We start from the raw sequence: 22,451 nt of genomic DNA on the forward strand, positions 1-22,451 counted from the left end.
GTCAGAGTACATGCAAATGGTGACTGCTGAGCGTTCTTTGATGAGCCACCATCAGCTTCTACTCTACAAGTCCTCTTCATGCCCAGTTCTTTCACACATCTCTTCTCCTGTGCAGAAGGGCCCAAGCCTGCCTTCTCCTGCTCTGGCTCTCTGGAAGACAGAGTTTGGGATGGGGCTGAGATGACTCTTCAGGGCTTAGGTTGGCAGTAGGCTGGGTGATCATCAGCCCAGTAGCACACAAGTCTGTATGAGCAGACAAAGTTAAGGAGCCCAGGGGCAGGTGGTGAGTAGAAACAGCAACACCAAGAGGGCCATGAGCACTAAGGAAAGACGCTGCAGGGTGGGGTGGTGGCATGGGGTGCTGACAAAGCAGCTGAGGGGGTGTCCGCAGGCAGTATTTTGAAGTCATCCTTTGGGACAAATTTTGAGCCTTTTGGCCTTTAGGCCTGTGGTGGCCACCTGCCCTGCAGTGATTATGAAACACAATCGAATGCAAGACGAAATAGTGGAATTACATCATCCTGTTGCCCAAATGGTAAGTCTTAGAGCACAGGCTGGTAAAGAAGGGTTTGCACAGCACTCGTGGGTGTGGTTACTGTGACCATACCCTGGCACTTAGGTGACATGCTGCCCCTTCCAAGTGCTGTTAGAACCCCCTCCTTCTCAGTCAGTCTTTGCCTCAGGCACTGAGCCTCAGATATTGTTAATTTCTTGAGTACCCAACAAGGTGAGAATATTCTCTCCCTTGATTTTCAGACTTCTTGTTCGGCCATTGGGGTTATGGGAGTGCAGAGTTATGGATGGCTTAAAGTGATTCCGGGCAACAAGGATATGTAACAGTGGTGTGTGTGGGTGGGCAAGAAAGACAAGAATAATAAACAATCAAAAATTCCCATTTAATGTTATATAGTAACTTAATATTCACTATATAAAAATAAAATGTCTTCTGTAAAAAAAAAAAAATAGAAATTTTTTCCTAAGGAAATCTTCTGACCGAAACAGTCTTAAGCTCATGAAATGTTATTGAGTGGCTGGTTCATATCCTTTTTTTTTTTAACCCCTTTATCCTTTTTAAGCACAGTTGAAGTGATATATGCATGAACTTTGCAAGGCATAAGAAAACATAATTTACTTGACATGATTTGGGGAGGGAAAAACTGAAATATATTAAACATCACTCAACCACGTTATTTAGAGAGAATAAAGTCAGAGACACTAATTGCCCATGATGGCTATTTATACAATGCACCACTGGAGTGAAGGGATCCCGGCTGCTCTTGAAATAGGCAGTTTAAATTTGATCCAGAAGGCAACCAGTGGAGCCAGTAAAGACACATAATCTGGGAGGTGACATGTTTTCTCTGTTAAAGTACAGCTATTGAGACGGTAAAGAAACAAGAACAGGCCCTAGTCTAGTCTCAAGTGAGACTGCAGCGTGGAAAAACTTTGCCCCCTCTCCTACCTCATTCTCCTGCTTGATGTCCTTCCTTCAGATGTCCTGAAGATGACTCCTAAGTGTCCCAAACTCAACTGGGCAATGACTTCTGCTTTAGAATGATCCTTTCTTTCCTCCACATCCACCAAAATGTACCTGTTCTATGTCTTAATCTTCAAAAGTTTGCTATGTGATTAATTAGCTGTCATCTATAGCCTAATACACAAATTCCCATAGAGACTCAAGGACAAATGGTGGCACAAGGAGAATCCATCAATTTCCCATGTCAATTTGGGGATCACACAGAGAGGTCTTCTTTTTCTTAATGCGTCCTGTTAGTGTGAACAATAAAATTCAAATGAATAAATGCACCCGAATAAAAACACCTCAGGGTTTTAAGAATTCTAGTACTTCCCAAAGAAGTTGTGATGGGGATGCATAGGTCCAGTTGCCAAATCATTTTGGTCATGGTGTTGACATTTGAGGATCCCTATTAGAGAAAGGAGAAAGGTCTACATTCACATTCTTCCAAATACATAGGCTTGCTTGAATTTCCTAAAAATAAAAAGGTCTAAGGAAGTTACCTTAGAATTTTCAGTTCTAATAAGCTAGAAATAGATTTTTACCTTTCCCTGGTGAAATGTAAGTTCTAGTTTCCAATTTCTCAAATCATTCCTTTAGGCACTATACTACCTGGAATGGCACTGGTCTCTCTAAGTCCTGACATATCTTCGTTTTTACGCACTGCCAGGCAATATGAATGCCATCAGAGTAACAGACAGCCAGAACAGCCACACAAAAGACACTAACCAATTTGTGCCAGTGGTATAAAGGCTCACCCCCAGGTTCTCCACAAAGGGCATGTGCCCACTGCCAGGTGCCCTTCACACCCAAAACACTATTCCTGGGGCTTCCCTGGTGGCGCAGTGGTTGAGAGTCTGCCTGCCGATGCAGGGGACACGGGTTCGTGCCCCGGTCCGGGAAGATCCCACATGCCGCGGAGCGGCTGGGCCCGTGAGCCATGGCCGCTGAGCCTGCGTGTCCGGAGCCTGTGCTCCGCAACGGGAGGGGCCCCGACAGTGAGAGGCCCGCCTACCGCAAAACAAACAAAAAACCCCACTATTCCTTTGCTCCCAAAGATGTTGCAGTTAACACCATCAATTAAGATTACTTTGGGGAAGGGAATGGAAACTAAGTTAAACTAGTAGTACCTGCAATATACCAGGCAATGTATTAAGGTGCTTTCATAGACCTTTACTTCCTTTACTTGCCCCAAACACTTGTAAAATCGGCATTATAATTCTCTACTCAAAGAGAAACCTGAAAAAGAAAAAGTTACTTGCCACCTAAATTAAGTAGCAGAACAAAAACTGGCTCCAAGACCCATGCTATTTCCTCCAAATTAGTGGTTCTCAAATGTGTCATTCCCCAGACCAGCAGCGTCAGCATCACCTGAGAACTTGTTAGAAATGCACATTCTCGGGCCTTGCTCTAGATCCACTGGATGAGAAACTCAGACAATTTGAGAAGCTCAGGAATTTGTGTCTTAACAAGCCCTCCAGTGAGGCTGATACTCCTCAAAATTGGAGAACCCCTGTCCTAGAGCACAAATCCACATGACGATACCCAGAAATGAGCTGATCACAGTGTGGCCCCTCACCAGGGGCATTTAATCGTTACAAGCCCAGATACTAGCTCACTCCTCTGTAACCTCCCTGTTCTCAGAAGATCTCTTAGTCTTAACAGCCATCGTTGTCCATATCATCTTTTTTCCACTTATCACTTATGTCTCACAACAACTCTTCCACTGGGGCCTGAAACTCTTAGATCTTTACAGTGATTTAATTTTTCACATCTGTCTTCCACTTAACAGTGCCTGACAACAGTGGCTTGCATAAAGCTACAAGCTCTATAAATATTGGTTTCCATGATGAATGGACATATCAGAAGAGCTAACAATCACTTTGTATGCCTCAAAAATATTGGAATATTCTTCAGTCTGGAGAGAACCTATTAAATGAAATGCTGACAAATGAGAATGTGTTCTCCTCAAGGTCAGTGCTTCTTCAAGTCCGATGTGACCACAAACCACTTGAGGATCTTGTTAAGATGCAGATTTCATTCAGAAGTCTAACTTCCTACAAGCTTCCAAGTGATGTCCATGCTGCTGGTCCACAGACCACACTTTGAGTCGTGTGGTTAGGGTGTCCATGATCTCAAAGGGTCTGAAAACTGGGACACAGGAAGAATAGGCGCGGTGGAGTCCTCTATGGTCGGGTTTGGATATTTGGAGGTGAAGGGTAGTACACTGACTCTTAGCTGGCCCCAGGGCAGTGAGGGGACGTTATATTACATTTAGAAGATTTTGATTTCAGCTCAATAGAGAGGAACTCCCAAACCATCAGAATTGTTTATGCAGTAAGTGGGTTGCCTGAAATTATCTGTGCCCTCACCACCTTCCCCAGCCCGGGAAGTGTTCCGTGGCAGATGAGGGATCAATGGGCAGGGGTACCACAGAAGGGAATCCTGAATGGGACAAGTTGGACAAGATGGCCCCAGGGCCGATCCAGCAAGGTTTAGGTACAGTCTTTCCTTCTCCAACTGAGAGCAGAAACCACGTCTCTTCTTATTAATAATGTTGTCAGTGTTCCTAATATAGGTCAAACACATAGTCTGAAGAAAATATGAATTTATAAAAGTGCAAAGGAAAAATCAATTAAGTCCTATTACCCAGAAATAACTACTACGAACATTATAGACTATTTCCTTCAAACTCTTTTCTAAGCATATATTTTTAAACGGTTGAGATTTTCTTGATATAAAATTTTGAACTCTGATTTTTTTCCCTTAGTATTTATATCTTAAGTAATTCCTCATGTCATTAAAAAATGTTTCATAATGCTTCTTAATCACTGCATCATATTGTTTTCTTGTACGTACTGAAATGGATTTAATCAACCCCTAATCACAAGCCATTCCTGCTACTGCCATATCCTCACTACTTTATATAATGTTACAAAGATTAACTTAGTGCATAAATCTTGGTCTGCATCTCTGATTATTTCCTTAGGTTGTCTTACTAGAGTATGGATATTTTAAGGCTCTAAATAGATATTCTCCAATTGCTTTTTAGAAAACTTGTACCACCAGAAATGAGAGAAAGTATGGATTCCCCATTTTCCTCAGCAATAGGGAAATTACCACTTTTTAAAAATTTATGACATTGATTTCATAGAAACAGACTCATTATAGTATTCCAGTTATATTTCTCTGACTCCATTTAAGGTTAAATACAATTTTAGGTTTGTCAGCCGTTTTTATTTCTGTTTTGTGACTGAATTCTTGGCTTATTTTCCATTAGTCCTAGAATATTCCTTATCAAATGTGTATGATATTATTTTTACATATTGGAGATAAATCTGATAAGCCATCATTTGTTGTATCTGCTTAAACTATTTATTGTCTAATGTTATGTTTTCAATGTTCCAAAAGTTTTAATTTCATTATCAAATCTATTAATCTTTTTCTGCTCCCTTCAATGTCTTTTATACTTGGAAAGTCTTCTCCAAGTACAAAGGATATACTTAGTCAATAAATGTTCAATTTTTATGGTTTGAATTTTGACAGTGAACTTTAATCCACGTATAATTAATGTTCAGGTGGGCTATATAGGTTTCTTTTCCAAAGAGCTGTTCTTCTAACGAATGTATTGAATAATGTGTATCTTCTCCCACTGAATTTTTCTACATTGAAAACTTTTGTTTGTTAAAGGTACAAAAACACTTTGTTCTGTTAGTTTATTAATATTTCTAGCGAGAGCATATGACTGAGTATGCATCATTTTTTTAAAATCTTGATTTAAAATTTGCAATCTCAAAGTCTCAAACCAAGTTTATTTCTCAAATTTTCACTTTGAAAAATTTCAAAACTACAGAAAAATTAAAAGAATAATACAATGAATACCCATATACTCTCCACCTATATTCACCAATTGTTTATAGTTCCTTTAACTTTTTATACGTTCTCCCTCCCCTCCCTTCCCCTTCCCCCTCTCTGTTTTGTTTTGTTTTCCTGAACCGCTTGATAGATGCAATCATTTTGACACTTGAACTTCACCCCAAAATCTTCACCATGTATCTCCTAAAAACAAGAGCATCTTCTTACATAAACAAAATACTTGGGAAACAACATTCATACAGTAGTACTATTAACTAATAAATTGTCCATACTCAAATTTCCCCAATTGTCCCAATTATATTCTTTATAGTTTTCCTTTTCCTAATACAGAATTCAATCAAGGATTACACATTGTTATTTAGTTCTTGTGGCCCTTTAGTCTCCTTCTTTTGTCTCTCATGATACTGACAGTTTTTCAGTATTTCAGGCCGGTTGTCTTATAGACTGTCTCATAATCTGGCTAGCCTGAGAGTTTATTCAAGAGTAGATCCTAGTTAAATACTTTTGTTAGAAAAACTTCATAGGTAGTGTTGTGTCTTCTCAGAGCATCACATCAGGAGACTCCTATTGATTTTTTTTTAAATCAGCTTAATTGACATATAATGTACATGCACTAAAATTAGCCAATTTTAAGTGTAAAACTGAATGGATATTGACAAATTTATAGTCATGTAACCACCACTTCAGTCATGATTTAGAACACCTGCAACATCCCAAAAGGCTCCCATGTGGCCCTTTGCAATCAGTCTCCTGCCCACAATCTTGGCATCCACTGACCTGCTTTCTGTCACTATAGTTTTGACTTTTCTAGAATGTCATACGAATATATCACACAGACTTCTCTTTGTCTGTCTTCTTTCGCTTAACATAATACTTTTGGATTCATCCATGTTGTTGTATGTATCAGTACATCATAGTTTGTTTATTCATTCACCAGTTGATTGACATTTGGAGTCTCTTCTTTTTCCTTTCTTTTTTTTGGCTGCACCCATGGCTTGCGGGATCTGAGTTCCCTGACCAGGGATCGAACCTGTGCCTCCTGCAGTGGAAGCGTGGGGTCTTAACCACTGGACCACTAGGGAAGTCCCTGACGTCTTTTCAATTTGGGGATATTATTAACAAAGCTGCTATGAATACTTGAATACAAGTCTTTGGACACATGTTTTCATTTCTCTGGGGTATATACCTAGGCATGGGATCAATGGGTCATATGGTAGGTATGCTTAACTTTATAAGAGACTCCCAAACTATTTTGCAAAGTGAGTGGACCATTTTGCATTCCCACCAATTGCTCTGCACCCTAGCCAGCACTTGGTATTATTAATATTTTTTTTAAATGCTAGCCATTCTAATGGGTGTGTAATGGTGGCACACTGTGGCTTTGATTTGCATTCCCTTAACAGCAAATAATGTTGAACTCCTTTTTGTGTGTTTCTTCGCCATTTGAATACCTTCACTGGTGAAGTGTCTCTTCAAATCTTTCGCCCATTTTTTAAATTGGGTTGTTTGTTTTCCTAATCTTGAGTTTTGAAAGTTCTTTATATATTCTGGATACAAGTCTTTTGTTGGATATGCTATTTACAAATATTTTTTCTCCCAGTCTGTGGCTTCCCTTTTAATTTTCTTACTATATCTTTTGAAGAACAGAAGTTTTACAGTTTGATCAAGTTCAATTAGTCAATTTATATGCTATAAATATCCATATATAGGTTTTTGTATGAACATATGTTTGCATTTCTCTGGATTAAATGCCCAGGAGTGAAGTTGCTGGGTCATATGAAAGGTACATGTTTAGTTTTTTTTTTTTAAACATCTTTATTAGAGTATAATTGCTTTACAATGGTGTGTTAGTTTCTGCTTTATAACAAAGTGAATCGGTTATACATATACATATGTCCCCATATCTCTTCCCTCTTGCATCTCCCTCCCTCCCATCCTCTCTATCCCACCCCTCTAGGTGGTCACAAAGCACCGAGCTGATCTCTCTGTGCTATGTGGCTGCTTCCCACTAGCTATCTATTTTACGTTTGGTAGTGTATATATGTCCGTGCCACTCTCTCATTTTGTCCCAGCTTACCCTTCCCCCTCCCCGTATCCTCAAGTCCATTCTCTAGTAGGTCTGCATCTTTATTCCCATCTTGCCCCTAGGTTCTTCTGACCATTTTCCTTTTTTTTTAGATTCCATATATATGTGTTAGCATACAGTATTTGTTTTCCTCTTTCTGACTTACTTCACTCTGTATGACAGACTCTAGGTCCATCCACCTCACTACAAATAACTCAGTTTTGTTTCTTTTTATGGCTGAGTAATATTCCATTGTATGTATGTGCCACATCTTCTTTATCCATTCATCTGTTGATGGACACTTAGGTTGCTTCCATGTCCTGGCTATTGTAAATAGAGCTGCAATGAACATTTTGGTACATGACTCTTTTTGAATTATGGTTTTCTCAGGGTATACGCCCAGTAGTGGGATTGCTGGGTTGTATGGTAGTTCTGTTTTTAGTTTGTTAAGGAACCTCCATACTGTTCTCCATAGTGGCTGTATCAATTTACATTCCCATCAACACATGTTTAGTTTTTAAGAAAGTGCCAAGTTGTTTTATAGAGTGGCTATACCATTTTACATCCCCACCAGCAAAGTGCAAGGGATTCAGCTTCTCCACGTCCAGTCAGTATTTGTTGTTGTCACTATTTTTTTTTTAGGCACTCTGAGAGATGTGTACTAATATTGCATTGTGACTGTTTGCCTTTCCTTAATGGATAAATGATATTGAGTGTCTTTTTATGTGCTTATTTTTCATTTTTTGGTGAAATTTCTGTTCACGTCTTTTGTTCCTTTTGTAATTGATTGTTTACTATTGAGCTTTGAGATTTCTTTACATGTATCTTTTGTTGGATATATGGTTTGCAAAGATTTTCTCTTGGTCTGTAGCTTGTCTTCTCATCTTCTTATCAGGGCCTTTTGCAAATATTTAAATTTGATGAAGTCCAATTTATCTTTCTTTTTCTTTTATGTATCATGCTTTTGATATCAAGTCTAAGAACTCTTCACTTGCCCCTTGTCCTGAATGTTTTCTCCTGGGTTTTATTTTTCTGAGAGTCTTATGGCTTACCATGTTACATGTAAGTCCATGATCCATCTTGAAGTGATAGTATAAAGTGTGAAGTTTAAGTTCTTTTTTTTTTTGACTTATGGATGTTCAATTACTTCAGTATCATTTGTTGAAATGCTACCTTTCCTCCACTGACTTAGTGTTGCTCATTTGTCAAAGATCAGTTTGTACCATTTGTGTGGGTCTATTTCTGGGTTCTCTCTTCCCTTCCATTGATTTATGTGTCTATCATTCCACCAATGACAAACAATCTAGATGATTGTAGATATATAATAAATCTTTAAATCAGACAGACTGATTCTTCCTACTTTGTTCTTCTTTTTCAAGATTGCTACAACTATGCTAGTTCCTTACTTTTCCATATAAATTTTAGAATAATGTTGTCTATATCTCCAAAAGTTCTTACTGAAATTTTGATAGAAATTGCATTAAATCTGTATACCAATTTGGGAGAATTCACACCTTTAGTATATTGAGTTTTCCAGACCATGCTCAATTGATATATTTTTATTGAGGTGAAATTCACATAACATTAACTATTTTAAAGTGTAACTTTTAGGAGCAATTAGTACATTCACAATTTTGTATAACCATCACCTCCACCTAGTTCCAAAACATTTTCATTGACCCAAAATAAAACTCTCTATCCATTAAGCAATTGCTCCCCATTCCTCTCTCCTTCCAGTCCACTCTGCTTTGTCTCTATAGATTTAGCTATTCTGGACATTTCATATAAATGAAATCATACAATATGTGAATCTTTTCTGTCTGCCTTCTTTCACACAGCATAATGTTTTTGACGTTCATCCATTGTGTAGCATATATCAGTACCTCATTCCTTTTAACAGCTGTATAACATTCCACTGCATGTTAATACCACAATTTGTTTATCCATTTATCTGTTGATAAACATTTGAGTTGTTTCATTTTTAGTTATTGTGAATAATGCTGCTATGAACATTTGTGCATAAATATTTGTTTGAGTACCTGTTCTGCCTTCATTTTTGAAAGATATTTTTACTGCGCATAACATTCCACATTATCAGTTTACTATTTCAGTACTTTAAAGACGTTGCTCCATTATCTTCTTCCTTGCATTTTTCCTGATGAAAAATCTGCTGAAATCCTTATTTTTGTTCCTCTGTGCATAACATGTCATTTTTCTGTGGCTGGTTTTAAGATTTTCATTCTATATCTAGCTTTGAGATGTTTATGATATTCCTTGGTGTAGTTTTGTTCATATTTCTTGTGCTTGGGTTGAGATTCTTACATCCATATGTTACTTATTTTCATAAAATTTGGAAATTTTTAGGCCATTATTTCCCTGTCTTTCTTCTCCCTCTGTTATAATAATTGCATATTAGAGTGCTTTAAGTTGTCCTGCAGCTCCCCAATGTCCTGTTCACTTTTTTCCAATTTTTTACTCTTTGTGTTTCATTTCAGATAATTTCTATTAGTATGTCTTCAAGTTCATTCATCTTTTTCTTCTGAAGAGTCTAATCTGCCATTAATCCCATTCATTATATTTTTCATCTCACCTCATACATTGTAGTTTTTATCAACAGAAGTTTGAGTTGTATCTTTTTAAATCTTCCATGTCTCTCCTTAACTTTTTGACTATATGGAAAACGGGTTTTTTTTTTTTTTTTTTTTGCGGTACGCGGGCCTCTCACTGTTGTGGCCTCTCCCGTTGCGGGACGCACAGGCTCAGCGGCCATGGCTCACGGGCCTAGTCGCTCCGCGGCATGTGGGATCTTCCCGGACCGGGGCACGAGCCCATGTCCCCTGCATCGGCAGGCGGACTCTCAACCACTGTGCCACCAGGGAAGCCCTGGAAAACGGTTTTAATAGCTGTTTGATTGTCCATTTCTGCTAACTGTAACATCTGTGTCAGTCTGGGTCCGTTTCTATTGATTTCTTTTTTTTTCCTCATTGTAAGTTGAAGTTTCCTTTTCTTTGCATGCCTGGTAATTTTTTATTGGAGGCAAGACCTTGTGAGTTTTACCTTTTTGGTTGCTGAATATTTATGTATTTCTATCAATATGCTTAAGCTTTTTTTTGGTGAGACATATCTAAATTATTTGGAAACAGTTTGATCCTTTTAGGTATTGCTTTTTAAATGTGTCAAGTGGGATAAGAACCATGTTTAATCTAACGTTCATTATTCCTTATTATCGACGCAAGAACTTTCTGAGTACAATTCTCCATGAGAGACTTTACAGTCAGGTTGTTGAGAGTAGGCACTATTATCAGCTTTGTGCAGACACTAAGTACCATTCTCTCTAATCCTTTCAGGTGGTTCCCCAGTCTTGGGTAGTTTCCTCACACACATGCACTGCTCAGTACTCCACTGAATACTCAAGGAGCCTTCTGAAGATCTCTGAAGCTCTATCTCTGTGCAGTTCTCTTCTCTCAAGTAATATGTCCTTTTGAACTCTAGCAACCTTGGTATTCCTAGACTCTCAGTCCCATCTCTTCTAGTCAGAGAGGCCACCATATTCTATTTTGTTTCCCTCTTCTTGTGCCATAGGCCAGAAACTTTCTCAAGGCAGTAATCTGCGGCAATAGTGGGGTTCGCCACGTATGTTTCCTGTCTCTCGTGGATTACTCTCCTTCTCTACCTGAAATCCAGTGTCTTAAAAAGCATTGTTTGATATATTTTGCCTGTTTTTCCAGTTCTTTCAGGGAGAAAGGTAAATCTGGACCCTGTTACTACGTCTTGGCCAGAAGCAGAACTCTAACAGTAATAATTTTTAAAATTATTACTCCAACATAAAAGTGAGATCTCGAAGAGATATCTGTATTCCCACATTCACTGCAGCATTATTCACAATAGCCAATATATGGAAACAACCTAAGTTTCTATCAATGGATGAATGGGTAAAGATATACATATATACAATGGAATATTATATGTATTATTCAGCTATGAGAAAGAAGGAAACCCTGTCATTTTGTAAAAATATGGATGAACCTTGAGGGCATTATGCTAAATGTAATAAGTCAGACAGAGAAAGCAAATACTGTATGATCTCATTTATGTAGAATCTAGAAAGGTTGAACTCAGAAGAACAGATAGTAGAGTAATGGTTACCAAGGGCTTGGGGTGGAGGAAATGGGAAGATGTTGGTCAAAGGGTACAAACTTCTAGTTATAAGATGAATAAGTTCTGGGGAATCTAGTGTACAGCATGGTGATTATAGTCAAAAATGTTGTATTGTATACTTGAAATTTGCTGAGAGTAGATCTTAAATGTTTTCACCACAAAAAAGAAATGGTAATTACGTGACATGATGGAGGTGTTAGCTAACACTGCAGTGGTAATCATTTTGCAATATATAAATGTATCAAATTAACATGTTGTACACATTAAACTATGCAAAGAAGAGCAAAATTGGACAATGAAAACTACTGATTTCAAGACTTATTATAAAGTTACAGTAATCAAGACAGTGTGGTATTGGTGTAAAGACAAACACACAAATCAATGGAACAGAAGGTCCAGACCTACACGTAGATCTACACATATATCAACAACTGACTTTCAGCAAAGGTACAAAGGCAATTCAGTGGAGAAACAATGATCTTTTCAACAAATGGTACTGTAATAATTGGATACCCATTTGAAAAAAATGAAGTTGGAGCCATACCTCACATCATAACAAAAATTAACTAGAAATGGATTACAAAACTAAGTGAAAAGCCTAAAACTATAAAACTTCTAGAAGAAAACATAAAAGAAAACCCTTGTGACCTTGGTTTAGTAAAGATTTATTAGATATAACACCAACAGCACAATCCATTAAAAAATGAATTGATAAAATAGACTCAATCAGAATTTAAAACTTTTGCTCTCCAAAAGGCCCTGTCAAGAGAATGAAAAGACTACCAGAGTTTGGGAGAAAATATTTAGAAATAACAGATCTGATAAAGGACTTGTATCTAGAACATACAAGGTACTCTCAAAACTCAATAATTAGAAAATAGGCAACCATAATAAGATACTACTGTTAGGGGAACCACTGACTGAAACCGCCTGCCCTGGCCAGGCACCATAGTAACCACTTGCATGAGTTATCTTACAGCAGGAGGTCCTGGTAAGGAATGCGGAACTAACAAGCTACCACCAACTGGAAGAATTCAGGAAAGGTCAAAAGGGGAGAGGAGACGCCAGTCCGTCTGTCCTACCGTCCTCCCAGAATCCTTCTCGCTGGAATCCATCTCGGCTGAGCCATGCACGCGCCACCAGGAAGGACCCTGAGTCAGAATGAGTGGCCAGAGACAACCCGAAAACTAACCCCATTACCATAAAACCCTAGACTGTGAGCCACGTGACAGAGCAGTTCTCCTGGGTTCCCTTACCCTCCTGCTCTTGGCCCGGCGCCCCTTCCCAATAAAGTCTCTTGCTTTGCCAGCACGTAAGTCTCCTTGGACAACTCATTTCCGAGTGTTAGACAAGAACCCACTCTTCGGCCCTGGAAGGGGTCCCCCTTCCTGCAACACTACCACACATCTATTAGAATGGTTAAAATTAAAAGGGTTGGTCATACCAAGTATTTGCAAAAACCTGGAGGAACTAGGACTTCATACAGTGCTGGAAGGGAAAATAAAATGATTCAATCACTTTGGAAAATAGTTTGTCAGTTACTGAAAAAGTTAAATAAACATTGCTAAAAAGGAGACAGCAGGCCCAAAATGATGTGCTAAACCCCATGTCATCAAACCAAGACTTAATACCTAGCCTAATTGCAACCTCAACACCCCCACCCCGCCCAGGAATGTAACATTTAACCGGTCAACCTGGAATTACCTAGTCAGCACTGGTGAGGTAATCTCCCCTGCCCCGTCCCCCAAATAGGCTTCTTCCATTCCCCTTAGGAGGGTGACTGTCCCTGAAACAATGCATCCTTTGCTCATAATTTTCTTTTTCTGCCCCCTTTTCACCTTCAAAAAGTTTACCTTTTCTACAGCTCAGCAGAGCTCCTTTCTATTTTCTAGATGAGATGCTGCCCCATTCATGAGTCATTTAATAAAGCCAATTTGATCTTTAAATTTACTCATTTTGTTGAATTTTTGTTACTTAACAATATATATCAACCATTGGATCCAGCCATTCTACTGCTAGGTATTTACCTAAGAGAAATGAAAGCACATATCCACATACAAACCTGTACACAAATGTTCACAGCAGCTTTATTTGTAATAGGTAATAACTGGAAATAACCCAAATTTCCATCAATGCGTGAATGAATTAAACTGTGGTATATCCATACAATGGAATACTACTGAGCAATAAAATGAAATGAAATACTGGTATATGCAAAAACATGGATGAATCTCAAAATAATTATGCTGAGTGAAAGAGAGCAGACCAAAAAAAAAAAAAAAAGTATCTACTGTATAATTCCATTTATATAAAATTCTAGAGAATGCTAACTTTTCTACAGTGACAGAAAGCAGCTAAGTGGCATGGGGGATGTTGAAGACTAGCAGAATATGCCACCCCCAAATACTCCTCTTTGGCATAAGGATTATTCTGAGCTGCCCATTTTGAGGAATAATCACAGCAGACACAGGAGAAGCTCTGAAAACAGAAGCTATCCTTTCATAAGGGACGTTTATATCTATAATGGAAATCTCCATTTGTAAGAATGTCATCCTCTCTGTACCAGGAAGTCAGGATGGCGCAAAATCACAAGAAGCTCCTATTAATGAAGAAGGCGCTGACTTATACCTGCAAAACAAATCTTACCCTTGCTTACCTTGCGTTTCCTGGTCATCTTCCCTTCCTCCACAACACACACCTTTCTTCTGTCTTCAGCTGAAGATGGCATTCAAGGTGGTGGCTTAGGTCACGTTGGAGAGTTACTGCTTTTTTCTGGATATCTCCCATGTATACCTTCTGGGTTTTTTCTCGTGTTAATCCGTCTTTTATTACAGGGGGTCTCATCCAAGAACTCAGAACGGTAGAGGGAAAATTATTTTTCCTTCCCTACAATGGGGCTGTGTAGAAGGGAGGGATTTCAAAGGAGCGTGAGGAAATTTGGGGGGAATAGGTTCATTATATCTTGATTGGGATGACATTTCACGGGTACATAGATGTGTTAGTTTATCAGATTGTACACTTTAATATGTGCAGTTCATTGTATGACACAAAAAAGCTCTTTTTTAAAAAAATTAGTAAGTAATACACAAGGCACTGTGATTCTCAGACAACAGGCTCCCCCTAGCCAATCTTACCTAAGCTCACAATTACCATCAAACGTGCATCTCCAGCGCTGGTCATTCTGCTGAGATTTAGACCTGTTCATCTAGTTGCCTTATCAACATCTCCACTTCTCTGTCCCACAGGCACCCTAATTTTAATTTCGCATGCCCAAGGCAGAATTCTTGATTCCCCCTCAAACCTGATTTTTTCCTGGTATAACCCAGTACAATGAATGGCAACTCCACCTACCCAGCTGCCAAAATGACCCAATCCTAATTTTGACTTCTTCTTCTCTCTTATCTTCAACATCCTGAACATGTCCTGAATCTATCCACTTCTCAGCAACCTCACAACCTCACTGACGTTACATTAATCCAAACCAGCCATCACTTCTCTGGCAACAGCCTCCTAGTGAGCCTTCTCACTGCCAAACTCACTCTTGTAGTTCACACACACAAAGCAGCCAGAGATTTTTAAATGCAGACGTGATCTTTTCATTCTCCAGATTAAAATCCTTCAGTAACTTCTCATGCCCTTAGGATGAAGTTCGAACGCTTTAACATGTGACGTGACACGCACAAGGTGGTCCCTATTCTCATCTGGCTCCCCTCTGCAGTTGTCATCTCTTGGCCCTCCCCTTCTCTCTCTCCACTCTCTGGTCATAGTTCAGACTAGCGCTATCTGCCGCAGCCTGAAATGGCTTGTCAGCTCCGGTTCTGTATGCAGGGAGTGGCTTCACAACGAGAAGGAAGAACGGTGGTAGCAAGGGAGAAAAACCAGGCAAAAGTAATTTTATCAAGTTCCTTTTTCAGTCAGCTTTTCTTGTACAGGCAAAGTATGAAAAAGTAAAAACAAAGATGACTTTGGTGGAACTATTTCTAAAGGAGAATGTATTTTGTGTTTTTCACCAAGCCATCAGCCCCTCTGGATTTTAATATTATAGCGGGGTCATAACAAGCATTTCCTCTATTGTTGGCTTTATACAGAAGCAAAGCAGTTGCTCAGGAAGCTGGGAGACTGATGAATAGTTGGTTTGATGTGTTTGAACCATTCACCACTTTGAGTTAAATGTGCATATTCTGTTCAAAATAGACAATGGGGAGGGGCGGTCCCCTTTTCCCTCTATAACTTGCATAACATCAGGCCTCACTGCTTAAACTAATGAGTATTTAGAAGTAAAGGCTCCTACTGATTCTAGCCAGTCATTAATTCTCTGCTTGCAGAGCCACTGTGGAGTTTTTCATCAGTCACATTTTTCAGCCGTTTCCAGTTGCTTCTGAGCAGCAGTGCTGACCCTTGGCTTCCTGTGCCATGCACCAGACACATAATGGGCTCGGCAGTCCCCTTGGAAGGAATTTTACTGGCGGCCAGGAACAAATGCAAAGAAGATGCACATTCTAGTGTTAGAACTCTTAGTTTGGGGGAACTTAATTGAACACGAAGTGAAAATGTTTATTTAAACCAATATATAACCTGGTAGAAGAAGGCTAGTGGGCGTGAATTCCAATTTCTTTTAAACTAATTGCACAGTCAGCGTTACCTTTTGTAATAATGATGTTTGCTCCATTATCACTCCAGGTTTATTTGTTAAATAGCTTCATTGAACTTGCCTCAGTAGGTTTTCCATTTTTACACATCACATTCTCTTGGGAACTGAAAAGCACTGTGCTTCTGAAGACGCTCAGTCAACTTGAAGAGACTCATTTTTGAGAAAGTCTTAACCTGCTTTCCACTGGAAGCAATTCAAACTTTGCCCAAACAAGTATTAGGGCAGAGACTCACTACTTGAGTATATGTTTAATATCATCATTTGGAAGCTGTTTTTCTGAAGGACCATTTACAGACCAATTCTAAAGGGTATTCAAAAATTCAGGAATCTATATTCTTAACTAAAAGGAATATACATATAATTGGGAACATGACTATTCATTATTCAGTGGATTCTGAACTATGAAGCAACATAAATATTTTGTGGAAAACCCTACTGTTTCATTAAGCTACTAGTGAAGACTCCAACTGCCAACTTATAGCAAAATCAGAATGTATGGAAGAAGGGGTCGGGGAAATGAGGAACAAGTGGAAAAGGCTATGATGATGAAGCAGTCCTCACTCAAAGTAAGATAAATAAATCCAAGTTGGAAAGGCAAGAGTTTTTGTTTTTTTTTTTTAATTTGGAGAGATTTCATTTTGTTCAATAATTCCCTACTATTTGAAAGAAGGAAGGGCAATTTAAATATCCTAAACTCATGACTGAGGTATCCATAAAGCCTGGAAGCAATACAACCTCCGAAAAAAGCAACTCCAAACAAAGACCAAGAATGGTGTGTTTGACATTAATTGGATCAGAGGCAATACATAGACTAAAGTAGGCAAAATGTCTAAACTACTGTAATACTTAAAAGTACAATGCTCTTTATCTCCTCTCTATTGTCTAAAATTTTAACTACTTAGTAAGCACTCAAGTCAACCAACAGATGCAGCAACTATGGAAAACAATATGGAGGTTCCTCAAAAAAACTAAAAATAGAGTTGCCATATGATCCAGCAATCCCACTCCTGGGCATATACCCGGACAAAACTATAATTCAAAAAGATACGTGCACCCCGCTATGTTCACAGCAGCACGATTCACAATAGCCAAGGCGTGGAAACAACCTAAATGTCCATCGACAGATGAACGGATAAAGGAGGTGTGATATACATACACAATGGAATACTACTCAACCAAAAAAAGAATGACATAACGCCATTAGCAGCAACATGGATGGACCTAGAGATTATCATACTAAATGAAGTCAGAAAGAGAAAGACAAATACCATATGATATCACTTATATGTGGAAGCTAAAATATGACACAAATGAACTTACCTACGAAACAGAAAGAGAATCACAGACATAGAGAACAGACTTGTGGTTGCCAAGCGGGAGAGGTGGGGGGGGAGGAATGGACTGGGAGTTTGGAGTTAGCAGATGCAAAGCATTATATGCAGAATGGATCAACAACAAGGTCCTACTGCAGAGCACAGGGAACTATATTCAATATCCTGTGGTAAACCATAATGGAAAAGAATATGAAAAAGAATATATATGTATAACTGAGTTACTTTGCTGTACAGCAGAAACTAACACAACACTGTAAATCAACTATACTTCAATAAAAATAAATAAATAAACTCAACCAATAGACATATCCACATTGCTCTTCAAACGGTTAGGTCCAAACGGTTCAGTTAGGTTAAAAAGGGGGAAAAAGGCAAATAAACACTGAACATGAGTAATCTGCTGACAACATCCATACTTTACAACAGTGACTCAGCAAACCATTTAATGTGAACTTCAACAGCTTTTAATCAGTTCCCTATGCAAAGACATGATTTGATTTGGGCTTTCAAATGACTTTATCAATCATTCCCACGGTTCCAGGAACACTGAAAAACAATGTTCTTAGTACAAAAGGTTTGCCTATATTAACCTTCAACTCACCCAGACATCCACAGGCAGCACCTGCTTTTCCATCAAAATGGGAAATATTAGCAGCTAAAAATACAAGTATATGCAAAGGTTGTGAAACTTCTTTAAAATTTATTACCCAGGAACAATGACAATAGTTGAGATTTCTCTGTTTTAGAGGAAAGAGAAGAGGCAGCTAAAAATCTAAGTGTACGCAAAGGTGGTGAAACGTTTAAAAGTTATTACTCTGGAATAATGGCAATAGTTGGGATTTCTCTTTTTCAGAGGGTAGAGGAGACACAGAAATTATGGCCATCTTCCCCACATCCCCCAAAGATTTGAGTCACAGGGTTTATTTGTGCTGAAAACCAGGGTTATCTACTGCTTGAAACCTAAGCAGACTGCATCAGCATTTCAGGACCACCTGGGACCAAGGAGGTGAGGGCTGGGCGATTTCCAGATGGATTGTAAGACAATTCATTGATATTTACATAACGAGAATAAATGTTTTTCCTAAGATAGCATTTCCCTTCAGTGTCTTGAGACCACCAGCAAAAGAGGGAGATACAGAAATTCTATTACATTAATAGTCTTTGTTTTTATGGCTTTGGCATTTATTAACTAGTGGGAGCTGTTTATTGGGTCATAAACTTTACTAATGGGCATATTATCTCTAAATTATAAATCTCCTTCAGTATATGGCTTAGTTATAAAAAGAATAATTATTTAAAGTGTCTGTATGACTGCAATGTATCATGTTTATCGGCACGATTCCTATAATGGCCGTTTAATTGCTAATTGTGGGCTTGTACTGTGAATAACCAGGGCAGTGACACACATCTATGTAACAGAACAAGCAGTTGTCACCCTACAAACTCAGGAGCATATCACTGGCTTGCTTCCTTTCCTTTTCTCCTCCTACTTCTCAAATGAACTATATTACGAGCCTATACAAGGGCTAAATTATCTACATATTTAAAATCTTGAGGGAAAGACAACTGACTGAAGAGTTGAATAGGTAACTGACGAATGTGTCAGCCTGAAAAGTTCCAGGAAAGTGTCATCCTTCTTAAAGCTTGCTCTTTGGGGAATGGAAAATCTTAAAGTGACAAAATGGCTTGGCACTGTCAGTTGTCTTTGGAAAAAAAAAATCAAGAAGTCAAAATTAGACTTTATGAGTAAATGGTTCTAGTATATAAATTGAGTATTCTAGTTTATTGGAAAATCCTATGGGATCTATTTTAACAATGGCACATGTGGAATTATCCTAGGTTTATATATAGAAATGGTTTATTGATGAACTTCAAATTAAAAAAATGAAGGAGCCGTTGCTGTCAAGTGAATTGGTACATCTGAGTGCCAAGAAGCCAGCTCATTTCTAGGCAAAACGCTGCAAATGTGGAGTGAAAGAATAAGAAGATAGAAGGGGCCCTTGAGATGTCATCAGTTCCTCTTCCTCCCCTCAGAGCAGTCCCTGAACGTCAATGTCGAGGACCCTTCTCCATAGGCCTCCATCGTCTCTGAGAACACCAGACAATCGGATTTATGATACCTAGCACCCAGCACTGAAGAATGGGGTACACTGAGACAAACTTCTCACACTGAATTCCCAGAGGTCCGTGGTTATGACTTGTAATCGAACATACGCTACATGACAAAAGTTCTGCTGAGACTCATAATGTATAGTCCTAGAAGAAAACTAAAAATAGGACTAGAGAAAAGCAAAAGGGAAACATGCTGTAGTCTTAGAATATTAAAACCTCTGGGGTAGGCGGTTATGTATATGTGGAGAATGAACCAAAACAGACCTCTGAAGATCTTCAGCGTTCACATCCTTAAATATTTCAGACATAATACAGTTTTGTTCATGCTATAATTATATACACATGCATATATTCCTAAGTTAACAAGCTAACTTCAGAGATTAAAAGAGCATTAAAAACATAAACACTGCATATGTTTTAATTTCTCTCCCCAGTTTTTCGTGTGTGTATGTGTTGTGAGGGAGGGTTTTATCTTCTCATAGCTTTGCTAATTTCAGAAAATAAATACCTTCACTCTGCAGAGGTTTAAGGATTATTTTGAAAAGGTGAGTTGCTACAAAGTTTAATTATATAAGTAATAAGCGTGTGTCAAAAAGATTTCAAAAAATGTTTAATAGAATCACAACTTATTGCTCTGATATAATTTGATTTTATATTGTCATATATAGCTGTCAAAAGTCATTTTCTTTTTGTGTTGTAATGAACCAAATTATGTTGGATAGAAAATTGCCATAAGATACTTGGTATTAATAAATCATATGTATAATAAGAATGCTCAACGTTTCTTTAAATGGCATTTTTAATAGTGCTGGTACATCAGCAATATAATACGATGTTCTGAAAAACTGAAATGACAAAAGGAGATTAATTTTGGAATATGGATTTTAATTCAATATGAAACTTGTTCTTTTTGTTTTTAATGGAATCATATCTACTGAAATAAACTTGGCAAAATTAGAGCAGGAAATCAGGAAATCAAAGGGAGTTAACCAACCAAAACTGCATGGTTACTCCTCCTCTAAGCCAAACACATCCTTTAAAAGGTTTAAATAGTAAATGTATTTCACAGGAATAGGTGATGGCATCCCAAGCCACTCATCTTCACATCTCCGGGAAAAAAAACCAAAGATGGATATAATTAGAACTACATTTCAAAGTGCAGCTTTGCAAATGCAACATCAAATTGTTCCTTGTCAAGCTCTTGGCTAAGTAGTTTATTTCCAAAGCAGATGTTTCTACCATCGACTTTCAGATCATAAGGACTCTGTGGTAGATTGGATTCTTGCCCTCAATCCTTCGTCCTGTATTAGAATTATACACTGTGCTCTTTGCCATGTGAATTTGCAGCACCTCCTATGGAGTCCTTTTTCCTGCCCCTTTGACATGAACTTGACCACATGGCTGGCTTTGGCCTATGTAATGTTAGCAGATGTACCACAGCCAGAGGCCCTAATGTGCTGGCATGATTTGGCTTGGCCCTCTGTGCCTCTGCCATCACCATGAGAAGAACATGGCCCAAGATGCTGCTAGTTCCAGAATGACACAGGTGGAGAGAGCCCAGCTGGAGCCAAGCCCAGCAGATCTACGGGCCCATGGACAAGAAAAATAAACATCTGCTGTTGTGAACTACTGAAATTTGGGGGGGTTGTTATGCAGCATTATTGCAGTGATAGCTCCTCCTATACTTTATTAAGAACTCAATTTTTAAAATCCAAACTGCTAGCGTATTATACTGGCTGCTTGGTTACTGTTTCTTCAATCTAACAGTGAAATGAGCACTAGGTCATTCAAGGTATGTTCTTGGGGATAAGCTACTTTAAATACGTGTGTATAAATACATATACACATATGCTTTATATATATATATAGTATATATGGTACATATATGTGTGTATATATTTGTTAATTTCAGAAAAAATAAATACCTTCACTCTAAAGAGGTTTAAGAATTATTTTGATAAGGTGGGTTGCAACAAAATGTAATTATATAAGTAACATCAAGGAGATTTCAAAAATCTTGTATATATAAATCTATACACATATACGCATACACACTTTTTACTTATGCTGCAGTGGTGAATTAATATTAATATCAATGGTGGTGGGGGGTGAGTCCATAAGTACGGCTGCTTTTATTTTTACTGTCAAGGTTAATTGTTGCATATAAGAGGTGTTAAATCTTTCCTAGTGCCAAATTAGTATCCAGAGTCACAAGATGTCACAGAAACACAGGAAAGGGCTCAATAATTCTATGTGATGGAATTGTGGAAGCAACCTGAGCCAGTGATATCTCACTTGGGCTTTATGGGGTGCGGAGCAGTTCAGCAGGGGGTTAAAGTGATGAAAGGTGTTCTAGGCATAGCGAACAGCATAAGCAAAGGCCTAGAGACCTAAAAATCTGTTTTCAAGAAAGGCTGACCAGCCCAGCGGGTTTGGGGCACACGGTACAAAGTGGAAAGAGAGGCAGTTGGAAGGAAAAGGTGGGGCTGAACTTGAGGGCTTCTATGCTAGTTGATACTTTATGCTGTGGCTAGGGAAAGGCACTGGTGGGTCTCAGTGAAATCGGATTGGAAGTTTATTAGATAACTCATCGGATGTATGAAGAATGAAATGAAGGAGGAAAATCACTCTGGAGGTTACTGCAATAATCCTGGGGAGAGATGACTGTGCCATAACCAGGGCAGCTGAGCCTGGGGTGAACAAGGGCTACATCTGAAAGGTTTTGCTGCAGTAGAACAT

At 38.6% G+C, this 22,451-nt stretch overlaps 1 protein-coding gene across 1 annotated transcript in view; it reads right to left on the reverse strand.

Annotated features, from left to right (window-relative positions):
* Positions 1-20,719: 20,719 nt before the first annotated feature.
* The window catches only part of EFHC2 (EF-hand domain containing 2), a 200,423-nt gene continuing 198,691 nt past the window's right edge, over positions 20,720-22,451 (reverse strand). The window contains 1 exon segment of the mRNA XM_029240869.1: positions 20,720-20,819. Within this exon segment, the coding sequence (XP_029096702.1) occupies positions 20,720-20,819 (100 nt within the window).

Source organism: Monodon monoceros, unplaced genomic scaffold, assembly GCF_005190385.1.
Source record: "Monodon monoceros isolate NGI ecotype Baffin Bay Population unplaced genomic scaffold, NGI_Narwhal_1 Super_Scaffold_22, whole genome shotgun sequence".
NCBI classification, from domain to species: Eukaryota; Metazoa; Chordata; class Mammalia; order Artiodactyla; family Monodontidae; genus Monodon; species Monodon monoceros.